This window comes from Lissotriton vulgaris, chromosome 2_1 (assembly GCF_964263255.1).
Source record: "Lissotriton vulgaris chromosome 2_1, aLisVul1.2, whole genome shotgun sequence".
Taxonomy (NCBI): Eukaryota; Metazoa; Chordata; class Amphibia; order Caudata; family Salamandridae; genus Lissotriton; species Lissotriton vulgaris.
The window spans coordinates 1,649,375,424-1,649,397,334 of NC_141687.1; the positions used below are offsets into that span (position 1 = coordinate 1,649,375,424).

The following is a 21,911-nucleotide window of genomic DNA, read 5'->3' on the forward strand; positions in this document are numbered from 1 at the left end:
TGTGTCACATTTGCCATTCGTGCGCATTTTCTGAATTACATCTATTTCAAGTTCGAAACTAAATAAACATCGCGCAGACCATAAACTCATTAAAATTTTCTGAAATTAGTGTTGTCTAAAAATATAACAACCGTCCACATTATAAAACAGACTAGCATCCACTAGCCCTTTAATTCGCCCACCCACTTTTATTCATCCCCTGTGCATTAGGTTATAACCTCCCCCAGTTCCCTTAGATCGCCCTCCTTTACGTGGCCCTCCCCCAAAAACATCCTATCCCAGTTAATGTGTACTATGCCTTTAAGGGCAAACGAACCATCTGTAGCTGTTTTGTTTCCCTTCGCCCCTGGGCGGGGCCTGCCGACTTTTCCCTTTAGGCTTCACAGCCAATCAGCGGCCTCCCATTTCCGCGGGAGATCCGAATTTCGCGGCACGCAAGTTTGGCGCTAAAAAAAAGAACAAGAAGGAGGAAGAGGAGCAATCGAGCGGCCCAAGTCCGGGCCAGAATCCACGTCCATCCGGGACAGAGCGAGCCTTCTACCGTCACCTACGTGTTCCTCCGCCCCGACGGGACCCCCCCAGCTCCGGAAATACCCGTCTGACCCAGGGGCGAAAATCAGGGGGGCGGCCAGGGCAGTGCTAGGGGGGGTCCCGGCCGGGGGAGTAGGGATCGTGGCACAGAGCTTCAGAGCCTAGTCTCAGTGTCGTCCGTAGGGGTCGAGGGGTCCTGCAAGAGTAGGCAAACCTAGCGTTGGAGTGAGGGGGCTGCTGTATGTTGGGGTGCTGATTGTGTGCGTTTGAGCCGCTGCCTGCTAAGATTGCGTGCATACTGCTCCTCCTGTGCAGAAGTTAGAACTAGTTGCTGCTGATTGCTAGGGTTGCTGGTGTTTGGTTTGGGGGCGCTGCTGTAGGGTATCAGCTAGATAGGCTAGTGGGTGTCTGATTTAATGTCAGTGTGCCACGTCTGGGAGCAGGGCGCGGCTTAGTAGGGGTGACTGCGTAGGGAGAGTGCTACTTAGTTGCAGGGGTGCGGTCCCGGGGGTATCTTTCTGATCGCGTACCCCCTCCCCGCCATGTTGAAGGTACCCCGGGGGGTGTCCCCCGCTCCGGGACGGGTGCTTGTCTCCGCCCAGCCGCAGAAGGTACTGTCCTTCGTGGGCCCAGATCTCTCCAGCCCGCAGCTGAGGCCCGGCACCTACTTCACCCAGATCTACCCACAGCCGCCCGCGGGGACGACTTTGGGGGGCTGCCTTTACACCACCCCCAACGGGCCCGAGCTGAAGCCGCTGAGACCCGCATCCCTGGGGAGGCTGCCGGTAAGAACCCCCGGTCGTAGGGGCGTGATTGAAGATGTGGGGAGGGTATTTATTTTGGGGTGTCTTGTGGGAATTAGGGGTGCAAGCGTGGTGGGCGACAGCCCGGCGCTTCTGTGAGCTTTACCCGCGGGAATGTTGCTAAGTTTTGATACATTCAAGTAAAGGGGGGTTGTGGCACGATGGGCTTTGAAGTGGTGTGCACAAACAAATGACAGCTGCGTATACAGTGATGAGTGGTGCACAGGTGTGACGCCCATTTGCACCCACACAAGCCGGAGTCTATGCCCCAGAGTGATTACACTGCTTCCATGTGGGGGTGGGGGGATTCTCACTGTTGCATGGGTGCATGTCTTCAGAAAGGGAGGGGTTGTGCTGTTTTATTGGCACAACGTGTGAAAAGGGCCCAAGGCAGAATATGCCCTTGAATGGAAGACAGCGGGTCACAGCCGGTTATAATTGCAGGGGCAAAGTTTAAAGGTGCGGCGAGTGTTTTTGCTGTCTACCTAAAGCGGGGGCAGTGTCAAAAGGATGACGATTCTGGAGTGGATGGTAATGAACGTGCACAACTGGTGTAAGGGCCTACATGCCATACACCGAAAGTTGTACGGAGTAGGTGAAGGAGTCCTTGGGTGGTGGCGTGACTTTAGTTGTTCTTTTAGGGTGCCCTGGCCTGCCACAGCGGCAGATACTGTATTCTGGTGTAGGCGGTGTGAGGGGCCGTCCTTGGTGGTGCTATCAGTTTTTCACGTGATGTGACTGGCATAGTTCTTGACATTATATAGCCTGTCTGGATGTAGTGTTTCCTTTCAGATATATGTTGTGGTGTTTTACCATTCGCTTTAGTTCGTCGGGGTGTTGTGGAAAAGGGCAGACTGTTTTGTGTGGTGGCTGCTGACGCCTGACTGAGGCCATCTTGAATCTAGGAAGTCCCTTTGTCGCTGGCAGGCATTTGCTTGAGGTTGGCACGGTGCATTTGTTTTGCAGTCAGCTGTGGGGTGTGTCGTCAGCTTGTCTGCGCACTACCGGCCCCACCCATACCAGGGTCACAGCGATTAGAGGGTGGTCTGTGTCGGACTGTAGTTTTAACTGCAGCCTTATTCACTGTCAGTGGGTGGTCGCGTACACCTGGGAGGTGGTGGGTTGCTGCAGGTTTACGGTTGGTAGTGGGTTCACTGATATCGACGGGTATTTTCAGGATATAGTCTGCAGACTGACTGGTATTTGTGGTAGAGCTGCATTGGCAACAGGAAGTGAGGCGTGGACTGTATGTTAATGGTTTTACATATTGGTGTGGACACAGCTGGATGACACTGGGTGGATATAGCTGTCATACTGGCTCGTCCCGGACTGTTGGACATGGCTGTAGAAAAGGCGGAGACAGTCATTGCAGACTGACAAGTGTGAGTTTGCAGACTTTGCAGTGCTGGAGCATTGCATGATGTGGGTGCACTAATGCACAGCGGCTGGTGCAAGCTTACAGCTAAGAGTGAGTGACGCAGGGGTGACATTCTATTTAGCCTGGATGGGGGGTTGTCTACAGGCAGCAGGTGAGTTATTGAGACTGTTGTTGGCCAGTTTAGCACTTCATAACCAGAGTTATGATGCGAGGCACGTTTGGCACGAGCCGACTGGAAGGCTGACGTGCTTGCCAGACTGGTGTGGGACTGTCGTTGAATGGCTCGGCGTAGCATCTGAGAGCGGTCATTACAGATGTTGGGCTTGCTGGTGGATGCAAGGTCGGGATGCTTGCGGTGACATGGTGGTAAACCTTGTGGAGGACTTTCTAGGGGTTGTTTGCAGTTGTGAAGTTAGTAGTGGCAGTGGTGAATTCGAGGTGGTTCTCAGGAAAGCAGCACCCACCTGAAGTAGAGCAGCTGCGGCCTAGCAGAAACACACATGCAGGGCGACTGAGCAAACACATCCTACACCTAAGACAGATCCATGACATACTTAGCAGGCTCCTATCCAGCTGAGTCCATTCCATCTTGTCACCCTTTATCCAATAGGACTCCAGTAAACGCAACCAAGTACAGTGTCAACAGACGACGCTGGATTCCGGAAGTGTTTCAGGTCCATATAGTTGTTGGGAAGGTGCTATGCAAACTCCATGCTATAAAAGTGGTTGTATGCAGTGAATCTCTGTTGGTACACGCTTATCGCGAAATGTGACCATGTAGAAGTTGTGGTGGCACACAGTTTCTGGTAATTACCCGAATGAAGTTGTTTGCGGTCAGTCTGGGGTGTTTGTAGATTGTCGCAATCTCCAGACTGGAAGTGGGTGCGGTGGGTGCAGCTTTGGTGGCCACGGAGAGTCCCCCGCTATGTGGTTTGGGTGCGATCAAAGGAGTTGGTGAAATCGGTAATGTGGTCACGTGTTTGGTTAGTGCGTGATATAGATAGCCCTGTATGCAGGGCTACCGGAGTTATGCGGTATGATATGCAAAACTATGCGGCAAGAACAGGCAAAGTATGTGGCACGTTTTGTGTTGAATTTGCCTCGTTTTTGTCATTTTGACGCATCCTTGCAGTAGCTTGGGGGTTTCAAGCGTTAATTGCATTGTACTCTTTTATTCAGAGGCCCTGGCGAGGGCTCCTAACAGTGCAGCCCCAGTGTGATAGCTACCGTGTACTGTCGTCACTTTATTTTGTCCACAGAAGTGGCGTGGGGTGTAATGGACATGACGCGAGGCCCTTTTCTGTGTCTATACGTCCTATGTAAAAGACAGATGTTTACTCAAGTCGTAAGCAAAAATAAGTTGTAGGTCTGAGGGCAAAAGCAAAAACAGGTGATGGACAGAATGCAGAACCATGTCATACATTCACCCCAGTACAGAGATCTGGGCCTAAATCCATCGTTTTTTTGCTCACCATGCCTTTCCAGTTTGAACCCAGCCATATGCAAATCAGTCTTGACCCTGTGCCCCATGGGAACAGTCCAGCCCGAACTGCCAAGCCAGGTCCTCCCTGGACTGGAAACAAGAATCCAAGGACCGGTTTCGGGCTTTCAGCCCTCATCAGCCTGAATAGATGTGTTTTTTGCAATTTTCACCCCAGTGTGCTGGGTATACTCAGACGTGAGTCCCAGGCTCTCCACATCACTGGAGTCAAGCTATCCAGGCTGAAGAAGGGTAATAGCCAGAAACCGGTCCTTGGATGCTTGATTCCGGTCTAGGAAAGACATGGCTTGGTAGTTCAGGCTGGACTGTTCCCATGAGGCACAGGGTCAGAGCTGATTTGCATATGGCCATTGTCTGACCTAGGGTGGTTTGGAGTGCAAAAACAACGATGGATTTAGGCCCAGATCTTTGTACTGGGGTGAATGTATGACAATGTTCTGCATTCTGTCCATCAACTGTGTTTTTTGTATCTCTGCGGGCAGCATGACCAGCTCCATTGCTTCAGCTAATGGTGTGCTAGGTTATGGGGGAGGGTGAACAACCCCTGCTCTGGTCGCCACCAACGCTCCCCACCCCCATGAGAAGACAGCTGACACCTGTTCACACCCCTTGCTTATGTGTCCTCTTTGTTTGCGTGGAGGATGCGTCGGTGGTAGGTGCAGGGTGGCCCTAGAGCGGTGCTAACTTTTTATTCTGCACAGCTGTGAGTAGTCCGATGGCAATAGGGAGTTCCCTGGGAATTGAAAGCGGTTGATCAAAATAGGTCGGTACAGGAACGGAGTTCGAAGTGCATCTTGTTAAGCTGATAAGTTATCGTATGCTTATTGGCTGTCTAGTCCTGTAAGTTAAACAACTGTGCCTGCAGCTTCCATCCCGTTAGTCCTGCCTTTGTTCACGCTGATCAAGCAAACCTGGCTGAGAGGCAGCAGTGTTGTGCAGAATCCTAGGAAAGGTGGTCAGCATGTAGTTGGAGAGGGTTCGCTGGTTTCTAAGAGCGAAAGTGAATTCTTACTGCATCACGGTTGTGGTGTCTTTTTTTTTTTTTTTTTAAATGGCCATGTGCAGCTCTTTCTTAAACTGGTTGGGTATTTGGCATGTAGTTTCCTTCCATAATGTATTACATGGGTACTTCACAGATGGGCACTGCCCATGGACATAGAAACCAATACCATTTTCCATCAGGTGCGTGCGCAGACAGCAACTTGCCTCACTTCAAGTAGTTTACTAGTCGGGGGCTGGGGGGCCTTGCCATTCGCGGTAGCTTTTCAAGAATTCTTCAGCCCTCGGATTGCATCCCCTTATGAAAATGTGGATCTATTGGCTGTTGGTGTTGTGTACTGCTGTCGCGAGGATTTCCTAATGTTTTTGAGAAGGTATTTCTTGTGATTTGACTCGGTAGGTAGCAAATTTAGAGATGGGCTCTATGACCAACACTGAAAACAAAGGCTTGAACAACACTATAAAATCCTGCCTGCTGCATTGCAAATGTCGCCCACCCTGAAGCCAGAGCCCAGACTCCAACAATCTGGGCAATGTAAGCAGCCCCTACACACCCACTGCACAAAATAGTCGCCCCCCCCCCCCCCCCCCCCCCCCCGGATCCCACGGCTTTCGAAGGCCAGAACAAACTCACTGACACAGCGGACATGAGTTAAGACTGGTTCAAGTGGCCCTCGTCCCTACTAAAATATATTTCCCCCAAAGACCATCCTTGAAGCACTTTAGCAGTCTTCGTCTGCAGGTGAAACAAAAATCAACACTAACTACTATTAATATATAGGGGGCACTCAGCCCACAGACAGTTCCTCGCCCGAACCTCCATGGAAAATATGGCTCACTAGCTTTGTACCCCCGAGCATAGACTGCAGCCATCCATGCCAGCGGCGTTGCAGGCTTCTACGGTCAATGTCATTGCAGACTTGGCTCTGGGTGAAGTAATGTGCTATATAAAAACCGGCCCGGCGAACGACAGATTGCACATCACTTGTCTCAAGTGGCACCTTGACCCAAGTCGCCCAGCTGCATGCAGCCTCTGCTGAGAGCAGGTACAGGACCAGTGCAAGCTTCCCTGACACAGTAGTTGCAGCTGGAAGCGTCGGCCTCGCAAGCCTCCTGACGCAGCAGTAATGGCAGGCAGCCCCCTCCAGAGCCCCTTCCCCGGCTGCTCGCACGAGACCCGGCTTTGTTCCTCTTGTGAAGCTTCCCGGGGCCGGGGTGGCAGCTGTCGTGTGGCGGGGCCTCTCCCAGCGGGTGGGGGCGCGGGATGCTCTGCGCCATTGGCCGGGCAGGTGGCAGGCTGTGACGAGTCCTCCCAGGGGCTTTTGTCTTTTCCCGCGGTTTTCAGACACTGGGCTCCCTTTGTGTGCATGCGTGCGTCCTCTGGGTGCCTGAACTAACCCCTACCGCCTGGTCTTTAAACTGTTAATTGTGGCGCCGCCGTAGAGCAGCGCTAACAAACTGGAACACTTGGGAATACATGCATGCCTCAAAACCAGCGCCGGTGTCTCGAGTACTTAAACAACGAGAACACTGCATTATTTGCAGGCATTATTTGCAGGGGTTCAGCTCTCCCCGCGCGCCTGCGATGTACTGCACGAGACCTTTGACCTTGATGCCTGGCTACAGGAAGGTCAGGCAGAGTTCAGTGGCATCCATTCTCCCCTACAGGTGCCCTCGTAGCACCTCTAGTCAGAATTTTTCTTTGGTCAAACTTCTTTAGCGGGTTTGTAGGCAAAAGTTGGGGTGCTCACACCCGCCTTTTGATCGGGACCTGCAGACCTGACATGCCGGGTTCCAACCCAATGTGCTCATCGATATGACATTTTGGCGCGGACTCATCATATGCATTGGTCCCCAGTCCCCTGAGACGCAACAGTTCTGCCATATTTGGGGACAGATGCACCCTTGGTAAAGTGGGTGAGGGTAGTTTCCTCTATGGATGTTTGATATTGATGCTGGGTGAGCATGGCGGGCCTTGTGTAGCCCATGCAGGGTGTTTATGCTGCAGGTCTTGGATAAGGATCTGGCCTTTCATCCTTTGAAGAGCCAAGGCCGACGTTCCTTGCAGGTTAACAGGTCCATGTTAGCCCCTCTCTGTGCGTGTGTACCTGTGTGCACACTTGTCTCGTGCCTGTGCCAGTTGTTCAGTAGTGTTTGGGCGGCGTCTCGCGGCAGATGCTTGAGGTGAGGCAATGGCTCGGGAGGCCTCATTCATTCTCTTCTGCGTGGGTGTGGCGGCCGCAGAGGACGCGGGCGGGGCAGGTGCGTGTGAACACCCCAGGTGCGTCCCTGAGGTGATTAACGCTCGGTCTGCCGGGCTGCTCGGCCCAGTAATGTGCCCAGATTAAAAGGACCGTAAGGGGGGGGGGGGGGGCATATGTGGTTACTATTTTACCTTCTCACCATGTGCCCTCAAAACACATGGATTAAATAAAAGAAAACTGCACAGTATTGTAAATGGTTGTGTAAAGTTATCACTGATCGAACCACCACATCTGTCAACACCCAACTCGATATTTCCCTACATTTTACATTTAAAATGTAAATACAATTCATAACCTTCATGGGATGTTCTTTGAATACTTGAAGAATCTATGCCTTTGTGGTTCTCGAGCTTATGATTATTAAAGTATCAGAGGTTATCGCCTCCTGCGTGAGCACTAGAATTTGCAGTGAGTTTGAGTGGTCCCTAACTGAGCAATGGTTGGGGTGTTTATAGTCGGAGCCCTGATTTGGGGACATACATTGTGAAGCCTATAGTGAACGTTTTTGTATGTTGCAGACTCTGAAGGGTGCACGTTCCTCAGGGGCCTGATCCAGGCCTTGCTCAAAGACATTTCTGAAAGCCCATACACTGCTCCGGCTATATTTACCGAGCTGAGCGCATACTAAAGCAGTTGAACTTTTCACAAAGTGCTTAAGAGAAATTTGCTAATTGGCCGTGTCCGGCAACACATACGCTCCTGGCATTATTCTGCAGTTGACCCTGGTCTGAAAGACAGTTGGTGCAGAGTGCAGAATGTTGTGTGGCTCCTCCATCACACTCGGCACTGCTGCTCCCAAAAACTGGCGTTCAGTTTTTTGTGCTCAGGACCACATGTTGGCTATTTGGTCCCTGATGAAGGACGTACAGCTTCTGATTGGATTTTTTTTGTCGCTTTTTGGGTAAACACATTCTAAAGCCCTCTATTACAAGACAGGATGCAACGAGGCATTGGTCACTAGTCTTATTGGCTGCATTGCCACGACTAGCGGTTTTCCCCCAGTTGCTATTGCTAGACCCTTAGTGGTCATCCTTAGCTTGCCTGCCTCCGAGTGTTGGTTGGTGTCGGACGCAAATAACCAGTTCACTGATGTATTCAAGGAAATGAGTCTCCCAATGCCTGTGGAGAGTTCTGATCAGGATGTCATGCAGCCAGAGATCGCACTATTTTCAACATTGTCCTGAAGAGGCTCTAAAAGAGGGTAGACAGCATGTCTCCACCTGCCTTTAGTTTAGGGTGCTCCATGGTTGGGGTGTTAACCACATGCCGGGGGTACAGCACCTAATGGCGCTCCTCTGCTGTGTGACTGCTTCTGGTATGGTTAGCTGCTCTGCTGGCCCCGAGCACTGCAGACAGGTGCAGTCTTGCCTCTTGTTAATCTGATCGCAGATGATCTGGCTTGCAAAGTGGACTAGTCCTGCTCAGCAGCTTGTGTCCTCGGGTTTGGGGTTGCTAGCGCCGCTGCACCTGTTCGTGTCTAGAATCCATGCCATTGCAGCTGACATGAGATGTCTCAATGCGTCGTGGAGGAACGTTCTTGCAGTGAGGATGGCAGCCTCCCATCATGCACCTGTAGCTTCTTCAAAGAAGTTGCTGACTTGCCTGATGCTAGCTACTGAGATCTAAAGTACTCCTTCGCTGGCTCTGCAAAGACTGCAAACTTTCCACCTGTGTTCACAGGAGCGGTTTTATTCCTCTGCAGGAAGTGGCTTCTGATCTCTGTATGATGTATTGATTTGCACTCTTCAGAAAGTACCCTGAGAAACCCAACACCAGGATTCCTTGTTCCAGGTTTTCTATGTATAACAGAATGAACTATTTACATCTGCCTTATGGTGCTGGTGTGCACCAGCCTCGCGAGCGTTCAACTGTAATTGTTTGCCTCTGTGTTCACTACGCTCTAACTATGCTTCCTTCTGCTAAGAGCTTGAATTGCTTTAGTCTAGTGTTACTTTTGTTTGTTTCCACTTCTTTCTGGGAGTGTGAACTTTTACCTTACTGCTGGTTATTGCTATGGAGCCCTCCGTGGGGTGGGATTAAATGGAAACTGCTTCCATAAACCATGTGTAGGGCAAAGAGGAGTGAAAGTTACTGACTTCACACTCTAAAGTTTAGAGTGTAAGGTCAGTAACTTTCTTCTAGTTCGAGACCCAAGGCAGCTTGGCTTGCTCCAGTGTTCACATTGACTGCTCACGACATCCTGCTTAATGTCATCCTGGCCTAAACCAATCACATCTGCCTTGAGTTCCTGCTCTCCTCCTTTACTTCCTGCTGACCTGTGTGTTGTTAACAAAGGGTGGCAAAAGACCAGAGCATCACCTATTTAGGCATGGCCGATTCAGGAAGGGACTAGGGCCAGAACCCCTGTCCATTAGTAGGCAATTCAAACCTTGTGACGCACACATTCGGGTCATGCAACTAATACCCATCTTTCATTTCTACCACCTCTTCCAAATTCAGGCATTGACACTCTTCCAGAAGCAAATGCAGCTTCTGCTTATCAGTGGAAAAGTTCAGTGCACACCTTTTCATTGTTACACAACTTGGATGCACTCTTATCACAAACCTAACTCTCACACCACCTCAATGCCCTCCTCCTGAAAGCATCCAAAGCGGAGTACACACACACAACAGGGTCCAAAAGTCCTCTTAGCCTACGTGACCCAGCAACACCCAGTTTACCCTGACTTGTCACATGTCACTACTTAGTGGCATGTCCCTACCACCTGATTTTCAAACTCCTGGCCTCAACAAGCCCTCCTCATAGACCTTTGAGACGTCAACCTATCAGACAACATCAAAATAAAGAAAAAGAATGCCTGTGACATGCTGGACATTAAGTATAATCAGACCCTACACACACACAGCAACGCCCAGCCACCACAAATCTTTCTCACCCACTGTTGATTGCAAGACTGCTGCTCACCAGTGAGAGATGGGTCACCATGAAACCCCCTCCAGTCTCAATACAATCCCTTGGCACTATAATCGAAACAAATATTCTGCTCATTCCAAGAACTCTCCAAGGATGCCATCTAAGAATCTAGCAATCTGCCCAAGTCTAAGTCTGCATCAGATGACACACACTAACACCTTTTACCCATCTCTAGAAAACCATGTAGAGCTCAGAGTTCTGCCAAAACTTTAACCCTCCAAGCCTAAACCCACTGCGCCTTGGTACACAAACCCACTCAGAACAAATGCTCCATATCCAGATAAAACCATTCTAAACTCCCAGCTGACATTACCCAAATCGAAGCCGTAAGCTCTGAACCTAGATGCTTCATTGCTACAATCAACGCCCCATTCCAAGTCTCTGAGGCAGCCAATGCAAGCAAATATATTTAAAATAATGGAAAACACTGTTAGTCTGTTGCATGACCTTTCAACTCATCAGTCAACAAATGCAGCAACATGAAGCACTTCACTGTGAATCAACACAATAAGGTGCCTCACTTACACCATGAAATGCACTTCTATCCCACTTCCTAATTGATACCTTCAGTGTCCAAGATCACGCTGATCTCCCCAACACAACTCTCTCATGGCCCCTTGCTACAAAGGTGTCTTTTGTCCATCCTATTTTTAGAAAATAAACTTTAAGAAATTTCACACCAACACTGGGTGATCATACACACAATCCTTCGAGACAATATCCATGGTCTTATTTCTATTACATACATTAGAGTCACGAATACATTGCACAGTTAAATATACTTTACGCTGTTCATTGGACTTTTGTCCATCCTTAAACCTCTTCGTGATGACCACCTCACACAAATCAATCTTTGTCTTCCCTCAGCCACATAATGTTCCCATATGCCTTCAAGGCACTTCAGAACCTACCAATTCTCATCTTGCCAGGTTCCCACCTACATGGGGAACATCAACAGAGCTGCCTTGGTCAAGCTACAGGGACGTCATAAACACCTACAATACAACCAGTTGGGTTTGCGTTTCAAATAGTCAACACCTCTTACCAAGATTAATTGCCCCTGCCTGCTCATCCTTTTGACTGCCGCAGCTTGAGGTTTGGCCTCTGCACTGATCTTCACCTTGGAAATATGCTAGTGCTGGCAGTACTGCCATGGTTCAGATTCTACCTCTCCAGCCACTTCCAGCTTGTATAGATGGGAACTTCAGAATTCTAGATACTTGAAATCCTGGGTTCTACCCTCTGTCCAGTCATATCCAACCTCTGAATGGAACATCCCAGAGCTATATTTCACGTGGAGATCTTAACAATACCTCAACAGTATTCAACTTTAACTCAAATCACCATCCCCTTAAAGTCTCTCTTTATTGGAATTCTAAGATTATACCATCAAATCACCATTCCTGATGACATTCATTCACTCTCAACATGCCTACAGCTAATCTAGGTCCGGCTGTCCAGTACCTATGTAAAGCGAAGTGCCCTTCAGTTAGCTGCAGCTTCCAAACAGATCTGATCCGGTGCCTGAAACTGATTCACCTGTATTCTTTGAACGCAAAGTCTGTCAAGAGTGAACCCAAGGCAGCATAGTGGAAACTTCATCTCCTGATGAACATGAAACCTGTGATTTAAGAATAGTGCAACCCGATGTCCTCTAGCCCCACTGAGGCGATGCTATGCTTTGTCCTAGACAACATTGTGGCACTCTTAAGGATTTGTACATTCCATGGCTAGCATCAAAGCTTGAATTTCTACTCAATCATTAGTGCTCCAGGAACTACATTAGCATCCCGTTGATGCAAACATTTTCGTGAGCTGCATCACTTAGAACGTCCTCGTAAATTACACCCCCACATACTTCGCCACAAAACCAAATGTTTGGGGTGTACTGTGTAACACCCATAGTTAGAACATCGCAGGACTTAACCGATGCAAAAGCCGCCCACTCGCACCCAAAACAAGTTTTTGTCCCTGAATTAAAAGCCCTATCAAAGCTTTAACTGTTCTGCATTTGGAAAGCCAAAGATGCCTTTCTACAAGAATCAGTACCTTCTCCCCCACACAGTAATCCCCACCAGTTACACTCCTCATGTAAACGGCTTGAGTTTCATTTTGGGCCTCTGGTTCCTATTCCTAAATGTGTAACTTCACTGCTAGGTAAGCGCTACTTAAATACTATTATAGGCTTGTCACTAGTTGTAGCCTCATTGATGGCCCATGTTGACTAAGGTACGTCTTAAACCAAGTGTGGCTGCAGAGTTGTTTGTTGTCCTTCAGTTCTACTCTGAACCTTTCCACCTGGTCTGCGTGCACCCCATGTTAAATGATGTGATTGTTTTGATGGAGAGGTGAAATCAGGGCTCGAGTCGGGGTACCACGCGGATGGACGGCGTCCCCCCACTTATTTTACTGGGGGGGGACGCCATCCCCCCTGCCAAACACCTGGACTTCACTCTTTGGCCTCTCTGGGACGAGGAGCTCAGCACCTTTCGTGACCTCACTTCCTGTTGTGGTGTCACTTCCTGTGACAGCGTCCCCCCACTTCTTTTTTCAGGACTTGTGCCCTGGGTGAAATGCATTGTAGTCAGTGGTGCAGTGTGATTGGGTGTCAGCAAGGTGCAATGGTGAAGTTGTTATAACACGATCTGAGTATGTTGGTCAGGTGTTTCATAGTGCACCATCCTCTAATGGAAGGTGGTGTGCTGTGCTAATTTACTTATTGGATGGGGTCTGGTAACAATCATGTGGAAAGTTGCTTGCTTTGTCATGGTGTTTCATGTTGTGCAGTGAGGTCCTATAAAGTGTTTGTAGAACATTGTTTATGATCTAGGGCATTGTGATGCAGTATGATGTGAACGTAATGTGGCATTGAAGATTTTGAGGGATTATATGATCTGGTTTAATATGGTTAGTCGACTGCTTCAGATGGAGCAGTATTGTTGTGGATTTTAGATGCTTTAATCTGGTTGTTTTGTTGTGTGATATGTTGTGCTGCTGTGAATGGTGTAATAGTGAATGATTCAGTACAGTTGACAAAAGTTATGGCCACTTACCTGTTGTGAATAGCATATTTGGAACCCAGGAGAATACTAGCAGTAAACAATTATGCTTTTCTTGTATGGTGTGCTGAGTTATAGTTGCTTTTGTATGTTGAATTGTATGTTGAATTGTGTGGGGAAATTTGGTGTCTGTAGAGTAGTTTGGTACTGCTTTGAATTGCATTTATGTAGTGGCTTATCGTGAGGTTTCAATTTCACCTGTAAAATGTTGCACAATTTGTGTTTAGCATGAGTGTAATGTTGACGTTTGGGGTGGAATTGCATTGTGAGAAAAAGTCCTTGTTACTGTGATTGGTGGTCTGGTGCTGTTGGTTTAGTGCACTCAAACGTTAAGGCATTTGCTTTGATTTAGTAAGATGCATTTAGTTTGTGTGGCTGAGTTATCATTAAATTTGTTAATCCTGCACCATAATTTAAGAGCACTAGTTATAAAGCTTGTTGTACTGCTTTACATGTAAAGGTATATAATCATAGTAAATCGCTTGTCATGTCGTACATTCTCCTTGCATGAAGTGGAATGGATTTTACCTACAGCGTAACGGTGCTTCTCTCCTCCTTTATCCCTTAAGGCCAAAAGAAAGCTGGACCTGGAGGGAACAGACCGCTGTGTGCCAGAGTTTCGCACTCCGAAGGGGAAAGGCCGGTCGGGAGTAGCGAGTAGGCTGCCCAGCCCAAAAAGTGAGTGTATTGCACAAAACCCACCTAGATCTTATGACCCCTCTACCGCATGGTGCCTGTACCATGATCCAGAACCTTTGCACTTCTCCGAGTGCTGAGTCGGTGATTATTATTGGAGCAAATATTTCTTCTTCAGCTTCTGTGAAGACTGCCGTCTCTTAGAGATGTGTATTTTTGGCTTCTTTCCATTTTGTAACTCGAAGACCGGCATGTTCTGCATTTGTACTTTAGAAACTTGAATTGTACGAGGTGGTTCTTGTCATGTTTTTTTGGTCCTCATTACCTTGCATTTTTGCTTGCTTCTGGTTCGTATGATGGTTACATAATACCTTCAGACCTCAGTGGGCCGGGATTGTGCTTGACATTCATGGGGAACCAATGAACTAAAGTATATTCCATGTTTTGTGCTCATTCCTCTGTTTGGTATAGGGAGATGTTGGTAATTTACAGATGGTCATTCGCTATGACATCTCAATATCCCCATGTCTACGCTGCCAGGCTGAACTGTTGCGTTTTGATGGTGCTCAGCTGTCTCAAAGGGTATTTTGTCTTGTGAAATGGCTTGTGATCTGTGGTATCGTTTGCCCATTGCAGCACTCGGACAACAAATTTTAGTTATTGCCACATAGCAGTCATCAAGTAGGGTAGTATTTATAGTGAGGTTTTCTGTCCACTTGTAGACACTTAAAGTCAGAGCTATAAGAACAGCGACTGAGACACTGTCAAGTTTACAAGGGTACGAAGTATGAGTAGAGATGGTAGGGTTCGCCATTGGGGTGTCTTCCTTCGTGGACTATGTCCCTGATATTTTGAAGTGAGAAGCTGAGCGTGGCATTTTCGCATTCCGAATGCAAATGCTTAATCTTCTGTTTCTTCCTCGTAAGAGTCCAAGGCTATGTACAGAGTTATTGAGCCGCCACTGAGATGTGATGGATTTGAGGAAGAACACTTCACCCAAATGGCTCTTCATAATTCCTTCTTGCTCTCCTTTTCTCTCCATTACTTCTCCTTTTCCATCTCTCCTATCTCTCTTTTGGAGTTTAAGGCAACAATAGTTTACTGCAAAGAACTCTGCAGTAGACAGCCGGGCAGAACTAACGCAATCCTCTTTTGAAGTTATCCTTCTCTTGTTTTGCCGCAGCCCCCAGGTCCCCTGGAGAGAAGACTCGCTATGACACCTCTTTGGGCCTCCTGACGAAGAAGTTCATCCAGCTGCTGAGTGAGTCAGAAGATGGGGTGCTGGACCTCAACCTGGCTGCTGAGATGCTAAGGGTGCAGAAGAGGCGCATCTACGACATCACCAACGTCTTGGAGGGAATTCAGCTGATCCGCAAGAAGTCCAAAAACAACATCCAGTGGATGTGAGTGTCTGGCCGGTGCAGGAGAGGGCCAGTCCTCTTAGTGAGGCGATTGTGTGGAAAGTAGAGTAAAAACGCCCATCTGTGTTCTGGTGGGGCCATTGCATATGGGATACTGTAATTCTAGAACTATGTGCTCCATATTGGAAAGAATGGACAAAGTTAAATGTTATTTCTAATAAATACGGGAGGTGTTGGGTATGTGGAAAGGCAGCGCTGTTGAAACTAACTTGATGGATTGATGCTCAATTTACAGTTTAAGAAATGATCATTGTGAAATGCACAGGAAGTGAGGATACAGTGGGAGGGGTCAAGGGAGCAAGCTTCTTGCAGCTTTTGCTGCTTTAAGGCTGTCAAATGGTTGCAGCCCACAGGGGGTAGTCTAACCATTCATAGATGAAGTCCATAGCAGATTGCTTGCCTTATCCTATAGCTTCTGGGTGCAGTCTTTCACCCATTCACAATGAGCAGCTGCCAATATTGGTATGATCATAATTTTCATATTTCAAACAATTAGAAACTGGTGCGCTGTCCCTATTGCTATAGTCTACAGTGATGTGCGCAATATTACTTGCAGGTGTAAAACGTACCGATGTAGTGCCTACGCAGTGGTGCAACCCAGTCACTACCTACATTTGGCTAATGAGATCACATTGGAATTGAAGAGCTTTATGCACAAGCATTATGCTTCTAGATCTAGGTGGTAGCCGTGTACAGCAGGTGTGAAAGATTGGAGAACATCACAAGGATGTGGCCAAGCAGAAAAGCAGTTTAGGCACTGTTTGTTCGTCGTCATTGAGGTGCTTATTCGGCATGAGTAATATCTAAACGTTTACCTCGTGGTTGCCATGCTCTGGCTCACTAACTTCTATTTCCTTCCCTCTGTAGGGGCACAGGGATCTTCAGTGACCCTTCAGTGGGCAGACAGCAGCAGTCTCTCCGTCAGGAGGTGAATGACCTGACCAAGCAGGAGCAGGTCTTGGACGACCTGATTCAGAGCTGCACCCAGCAGCTGAAGCGCCTGACGGAGGACGAGGAGAACCAGAGATATCCTTTCCTTTGAAATGGATAAATGGGGGTGTATGTGTGGGGCTGCCGGGGATGATCAGCAGGTTCTAGAGATACGGTTTGGGTGCATGTGTAAACTTATTCATGGGTTGCTTGTTTCGTAGCGACTCAATTAGAAGGGTGGTCACGCACACTTCTCTCAGTGTGCACTGGCAACCGAAACAGCTTTTTTCTTTATCTGGATGGTATCTTATGCAGTCAGAAGCATGGGTTGGTTGCTTTCATTCCTTTTCAGTCCCTTCCCCTAACTTATTGTATCACTTTGTTGTTAGTGTGGCTTGGCCTCCATCTGTGGTGCTTAAGAGGCAGCCAGTGTATGGTATCCTATCAGGGGGGTATTGGAGATTTACTGGCTGCAGTGGTTAAGTGAACCATTGTCAACAGTGCTCAAGGTGTTGGCTGGATCAGCGCAAAAGCAAAGGTGAAACAGGTCAACTGTCCGGAAAAGGATATGATTCGACTGTAATTGATTTGTGATTCTTGCAGCTCCGGGTGCAGCAGACGTTTAATGTAAGCGTGGTATCCAGTGTTATTTTTTTATCTTTTGGGAGATTCCCAGGTAAAATGTATAAACCTATTTGAGGAACATTGTAACTGCATAAATTTGTTTTTAAAATGTAGGTTCCTAACCAGGATTCATCCTATCGGGGCCTAGTATTGCGAGCCTATGCCCTCCTACAGTCACTGGAGTTCAGTTTACATTTGGATCTAGAATTGTCTCGTATCTTCTGTAAATAAGGGCCTGTGTGGACTATGCATAAATCTGGTAATCGGCGTACCTGTAAGGTCCTCTGGAAACCCACAATGTCTACTCCTGGCAGCGTTCCCTTGTTTGATTCCTTGTGAGAACCAGTTCCTATAATCTGCAGCAGCCCAATAAAAGTCTATTTCTTTTCGGGACTTTAATTCTTTTTGTTGTGGAAGTTTAGTCAAGCTGTTAAATTATTTGAGTGCTGATGCAAACTTTGTGCAGTTCTGCCTTAGTTGTGCCCTAGGCACTACGCAGAAGGCGGATCATGGTGCTTTATGCTATTTTTTTAAAAGTTTTGTGGGAAGAATGTTTGGTGGGAGCCATCTTTGACCACTGAGGTCCAAGCACCCTGAATATCATCGCACCTAAATTGGATTTTGGACTCTTACCCTAGCATTTGGAGTGTTGGTCTCCGGATAATGTAATCATCTTATTCTTAAATCTTTGCAAAAAAATTAAGTTGAATTAGCCTGCATGCAATTTGTGATTTCACAACTTGCTTGGTAAACTAATTGAAATCAGGTTCTTATTTTCTCCTTTTTATACAACTGTTCAGTTTCAATTTGGGAGTCCTGATGTCAAGGTCTCCCACGTCTCCGGCACACAACTGTAAGCAGCTTTGTGTCCGGATTCCAGACTATCTGCACCTTTCCATAGTTCCTCTCTGCATGTTTATACATTTGATGGTGAATGCATGCTTGCAGCTTTCAGCTATAGTAGATGGGAGCCTTTCAGCGAGTGCCTCAATCATAGCATTTGTAAAGTGAACTACATACCCATGAGGGTCTCAAGGTGCTGGGGGCGGGACGCTGCTACTGTTTGAAGAGCCAGGTCTTGAGGAGTCTCATGAAGGTCAGGAGGGCTTCGGTCTGCCATAGGCGGGTGGGGAGGGTGTTCCACATCTTTGCGGCGGGGTGGGAGAATGATCTGCCGCCGGCGGTCACTCTTCAGATGCGGGGGACGGAGGTGAGGGCGCGGTCTGCAGAGCTGGCTGGCAGTGGTGTAGCGACTGAGTTGGCTGTTGTATGCTGGGCTGGTCGTGGGGTACCTTATGTGTGTTAGTGAGGAGCTTGAAGGTTATCCTTGTGTTGATGGGGAGCCAGTGCAGGTCCTTAAGGTGAAGTGTGATGTGGCTGTGGCGGTTGCCGGGGTGGTGGTAGTCGAGGCGGTTGCCGGGGTGGTGGCGGCATCAAGCTGTCATGGATGTCTGCTATCTTGCGATAAAAGAAGGTGGCCAGTGAGTCTCACCGGTCTTGTGACTGGGATGTCGGTGTTGAAGCTGGGGTTGGAAAGTTCTTTCATGATGCTGAAGAGTTCTTTGCTGTTGTGTGCGCTGTTGTCTATGTGGTCTCTGAATGCTGTCCTTTTGGTGGATCTGATGAGTTTGTGGTTTTGGGGGTGTGGCGTTCCTTTGTGCTGTGTAGCTTTCTGGTGTTCTTTCGCAGGTCCAGTTTTTTTTTCTAGTTTTCAGCAGGTTCGCTTGGAGGTCTTCGGTGAACCAGCTGGCTCTCTTGCTGGTGTGGGTGTTTGGGGGGGGGGGGGACTTCTTGAGCAGGGCAAGGGTGTTGGCGCAGTCGTTGATCCATTGTCTGAGGCTGCAGCGTTTGGGTTGGTCGTGTCCGTGGGCTCTGGGCGAAGGGGCGGTTAGCTGGTCCCCTGTGATCTTGCCCCAGCTGCGGAGCGGCATCTGGTGTGTGTGGTGGTTTTCTGGAAGGTGAAGTGGATGCAGCAGTGGTCGGTCCAGTGGAGTTTGGTGGTGCGGTCGAAGAAGATGTGGGTGCTTGCTGAGAAGATGGGATCAAGCGTGTGGCCGGCGGAGTGAGTGGGTGTTGTGACGAGTTGTCGGAGTCCGGGGTTGTCGATCAGGGTGGAGGAGTTGGCGTTGTTGTTGTTGGTCTCGAGGTGGAAATTCAGGTTGGGGGAGGATGTAGTCCGGGGAGGTGAAGGCGTTTGTGCTGATTAAGTCCGTGATGGAGTCTATGAACTGCTGTCGGAGTCCGGGGGGTCTGTAGATGAGGGTGCCTCTGAGGGTGGTGTTTGGGTCAGTGTGGATCTGGAAGTGCAGGTGTTCGGCGGTGCTGAGGGTGTCGCGGGCGTGTTGAGAGTATTTCTGTGGAAGATAGCAATTCCGTTGGGGCGGTCCTTGCAGGTGATCTTGTAGCCTTCCGGGATGGCTATGGCGATGTCGGGTGCAGAGGTTGTCAGCCAGGACCGTCAGGAAGGCGACGTCTGGGGCGTTGGTGTAGAGTATGAATGAATGGCGTTATTATACCGCGCAAAACTTAGCCCCAAGGGGCATCAAGGCGCAATACGGACAGACATGGAAAGTCCAGACTCCAGATAACTAGACCAATAGGCCATTGGGAGAGCAAGAATCTAATATGCTTGAGAAAAAAGCCAGGTCTTGAGAAGTTTTTTGAAAATTGCCAAGGAGGATTGACTGGTAAGCTCAAGGGGAAGGGAGTTCCACAGTTTTGGAGTCAAGGTAGAAAAGGCTCTACCTCCCCATCTAACCTTAGCAAACCTAGGGACTACCAGCCTATTCTTTGAAGGTGAACCAAGCGTTCTAGTGGGGGTGTAGGCACACAAAAGAGATCTAATGCTTTCAGATCCTGAGCCATGGATAGCACCATGGGCCAGACAGAATTTTGAAGGAGATCCTAGATGGAATCGGAAGCCAATGAAGGTCCCTTCTGGCCATTGTTGTAGACGTTCTCCTAGGAAGGCTTGGAACCAATCTGGCTGCCGCATTTTGCACCATTTGGAGGCGATGGATAGAGCCTTTATTGATGCCACCATAGAGGGCATTACAATAATCTAGCCTCAATAGTACTAGGCCAGCTGTGCTTGTTTCCGGGCTGCCAAGGACCGGTAAGGGGCAATTTTCTTTAAGATTCTAATGGTGCCACAGCAAGTAGACACAGTCCTATTTACCTGGGGGTCGAAGGAAAAGGCGGGATCAATTTGTACTCCAAGGTTCTTAGCAATAGGAGTGGGAGTTGGACAATCTCCCAGGGATGGAGGCCACCAGTCCTTTGACCAGAGATCTTGGCTCTCTCCGAAGACCATAACTTCGTTTTTTTTCGCCGTTTAATTTCAAGAAATTACACGTCATCCAATTGGAGACTGCCTCCATACAAGCTCTAAACTTGGAGGCGATCTCACAGACTGGCTGGGTGATGGATACCAAGATCTGTGTGTCATCAGCATATGACAGCATGTCCAGGCCAAAGGATCTTACCACCTGTGAAAGTGGGGTAACATAGATGTTAAACAGTAAAGGGCTCAATGAAGAGCCCTGAGGAACCCCACATTGCACCTTTTGGGGATCGGAGAGGAAGTTGCCCATTTTTACTCTCTGCTCCCTGTGATGGAGAAAGGAGGAGAGCAAACTGAGGGCAGAGCCTCCTAATCCGATACCCTTGATCAGTATTGACTGGGGCAGGGTGTCAAAAGCTGCTGTGAGATCTAATAACACAAGCAGCGAAGGATGTCCCTTGTCAACCTCAGATCGAATTTTGTTTGTCACAACAGTGAGGGCAGACTCAGTGCTGTGAGCTGATCGAAAGCCGTGCTGGGAGCTATCAAGCATGTTGGAATTTTCAATATAAGTGGACAGATGTTGATTTATGTAAGATTCCAGAATCTTGGCTGGGGCCCAGGAGTAAGGAGATAGGATGGTAATTCAAGATACCTGGATCTAAGGAGGGTTTTTTTAAGCAGAGGCCTAACAATAGCGGTTTTCCAGGAAGAGGGAAAGATACCCTCTTGGATCGCCAAGTTCATAACTTCCAGTAGCGGAGTAAGCACCGACCCTCTGCAAGTTTTTAAGATTTTTAGCGGGCAGGTGTCAAGAGGCGAGCAGGACTTTGTGGCATCAAGTAAGATTGAGATCTTCTATAGACAAAGAGGGAAAACATGTAAGGGAAGGTTTCAGCAAAACATCAGTCTTATCATTTCTATCAGGGATTGAGATGGAGGATTCTGGTGCCTTAGCGTTTAGCTCTTGGTTTTTAATTTCAAGCACACTATAGATATCAGCAATCTTATCATGGAAAAAACTCGCGAAGTTGTTAGAATTCCTGAGTTTCGATGGTAGGGTCAGTCGATAATGTTAAAAAGGTCTCTAGGGGATTTTAGGGATGTAGTCAGGTTAGTGAAATAGTGCCTTTTTTCTTCCATTATCGCTTTCTTATAATCTCCAAGAAGGGATTTATGCAGGGCTTTCCCCCGTGGATCAGGATGAGCAATCCAGGACCTTTCTTGTTGCCGGCATTTGACGCATGGTTTTTTAGGCGGTCAGAAAACCAAGGTTGAGGGGCTCTTTCGGGCTGAGTAATGTCGTTTGGCCGGGGCTAGAGAGTCCATAGCAATAGCTAGGGCATTAGAAAGATCAGAGGCAGCCCTATTTGGATCCTCCAGAGAAGGACACCCCAGGACCACAATTAGAGGCACCCTCATCTACAGGCCACCAGGAACCCGTAAACAATTCAGCGAAGACATCACTGACTTAATCAGCCCTCGCCTCCGAGAACTACATTCTACTGGGAGACCTCAACTTCCACCTGGAAAAGAAAAATGACAGC

At 48.3% G+C, this 21,911-nt stretch overlaps 1 protein-coding gene across 1 annotated transcript in view; it reads left to right on the top strand.

Annotated features, from left to right (window-relative positions):
• The first annotated feature begins 411 nt into the window (after positions 1-411).
• The window catches only part of E2F2 (E2F transcription factor 2), a 51,769-nt gene continuing 30,269 nt past the window's right edge, over positions 412-21,911 (top strand). The window contains exons 1-4 of the mRNA XM_086957570.1: positions 412-1,316; positions 14,040-14,148; positions 15,290-15,509; positions 16,395-16,553. Coding sequence (XP_086813696.1) covers positions 1,074-1,316; positions 14,040-14,148; positions 15,290-15,509; positions 16,395-16,553 — 731 coding nt within the window. The 5' untranslated portion in view covers positions 412-1,073. The remainder of the gene's footprint in view (positions 1,317-14,039; positions 14,149-15,289; positions 15,510-16,394; positions 16,554-21,911) is intronic.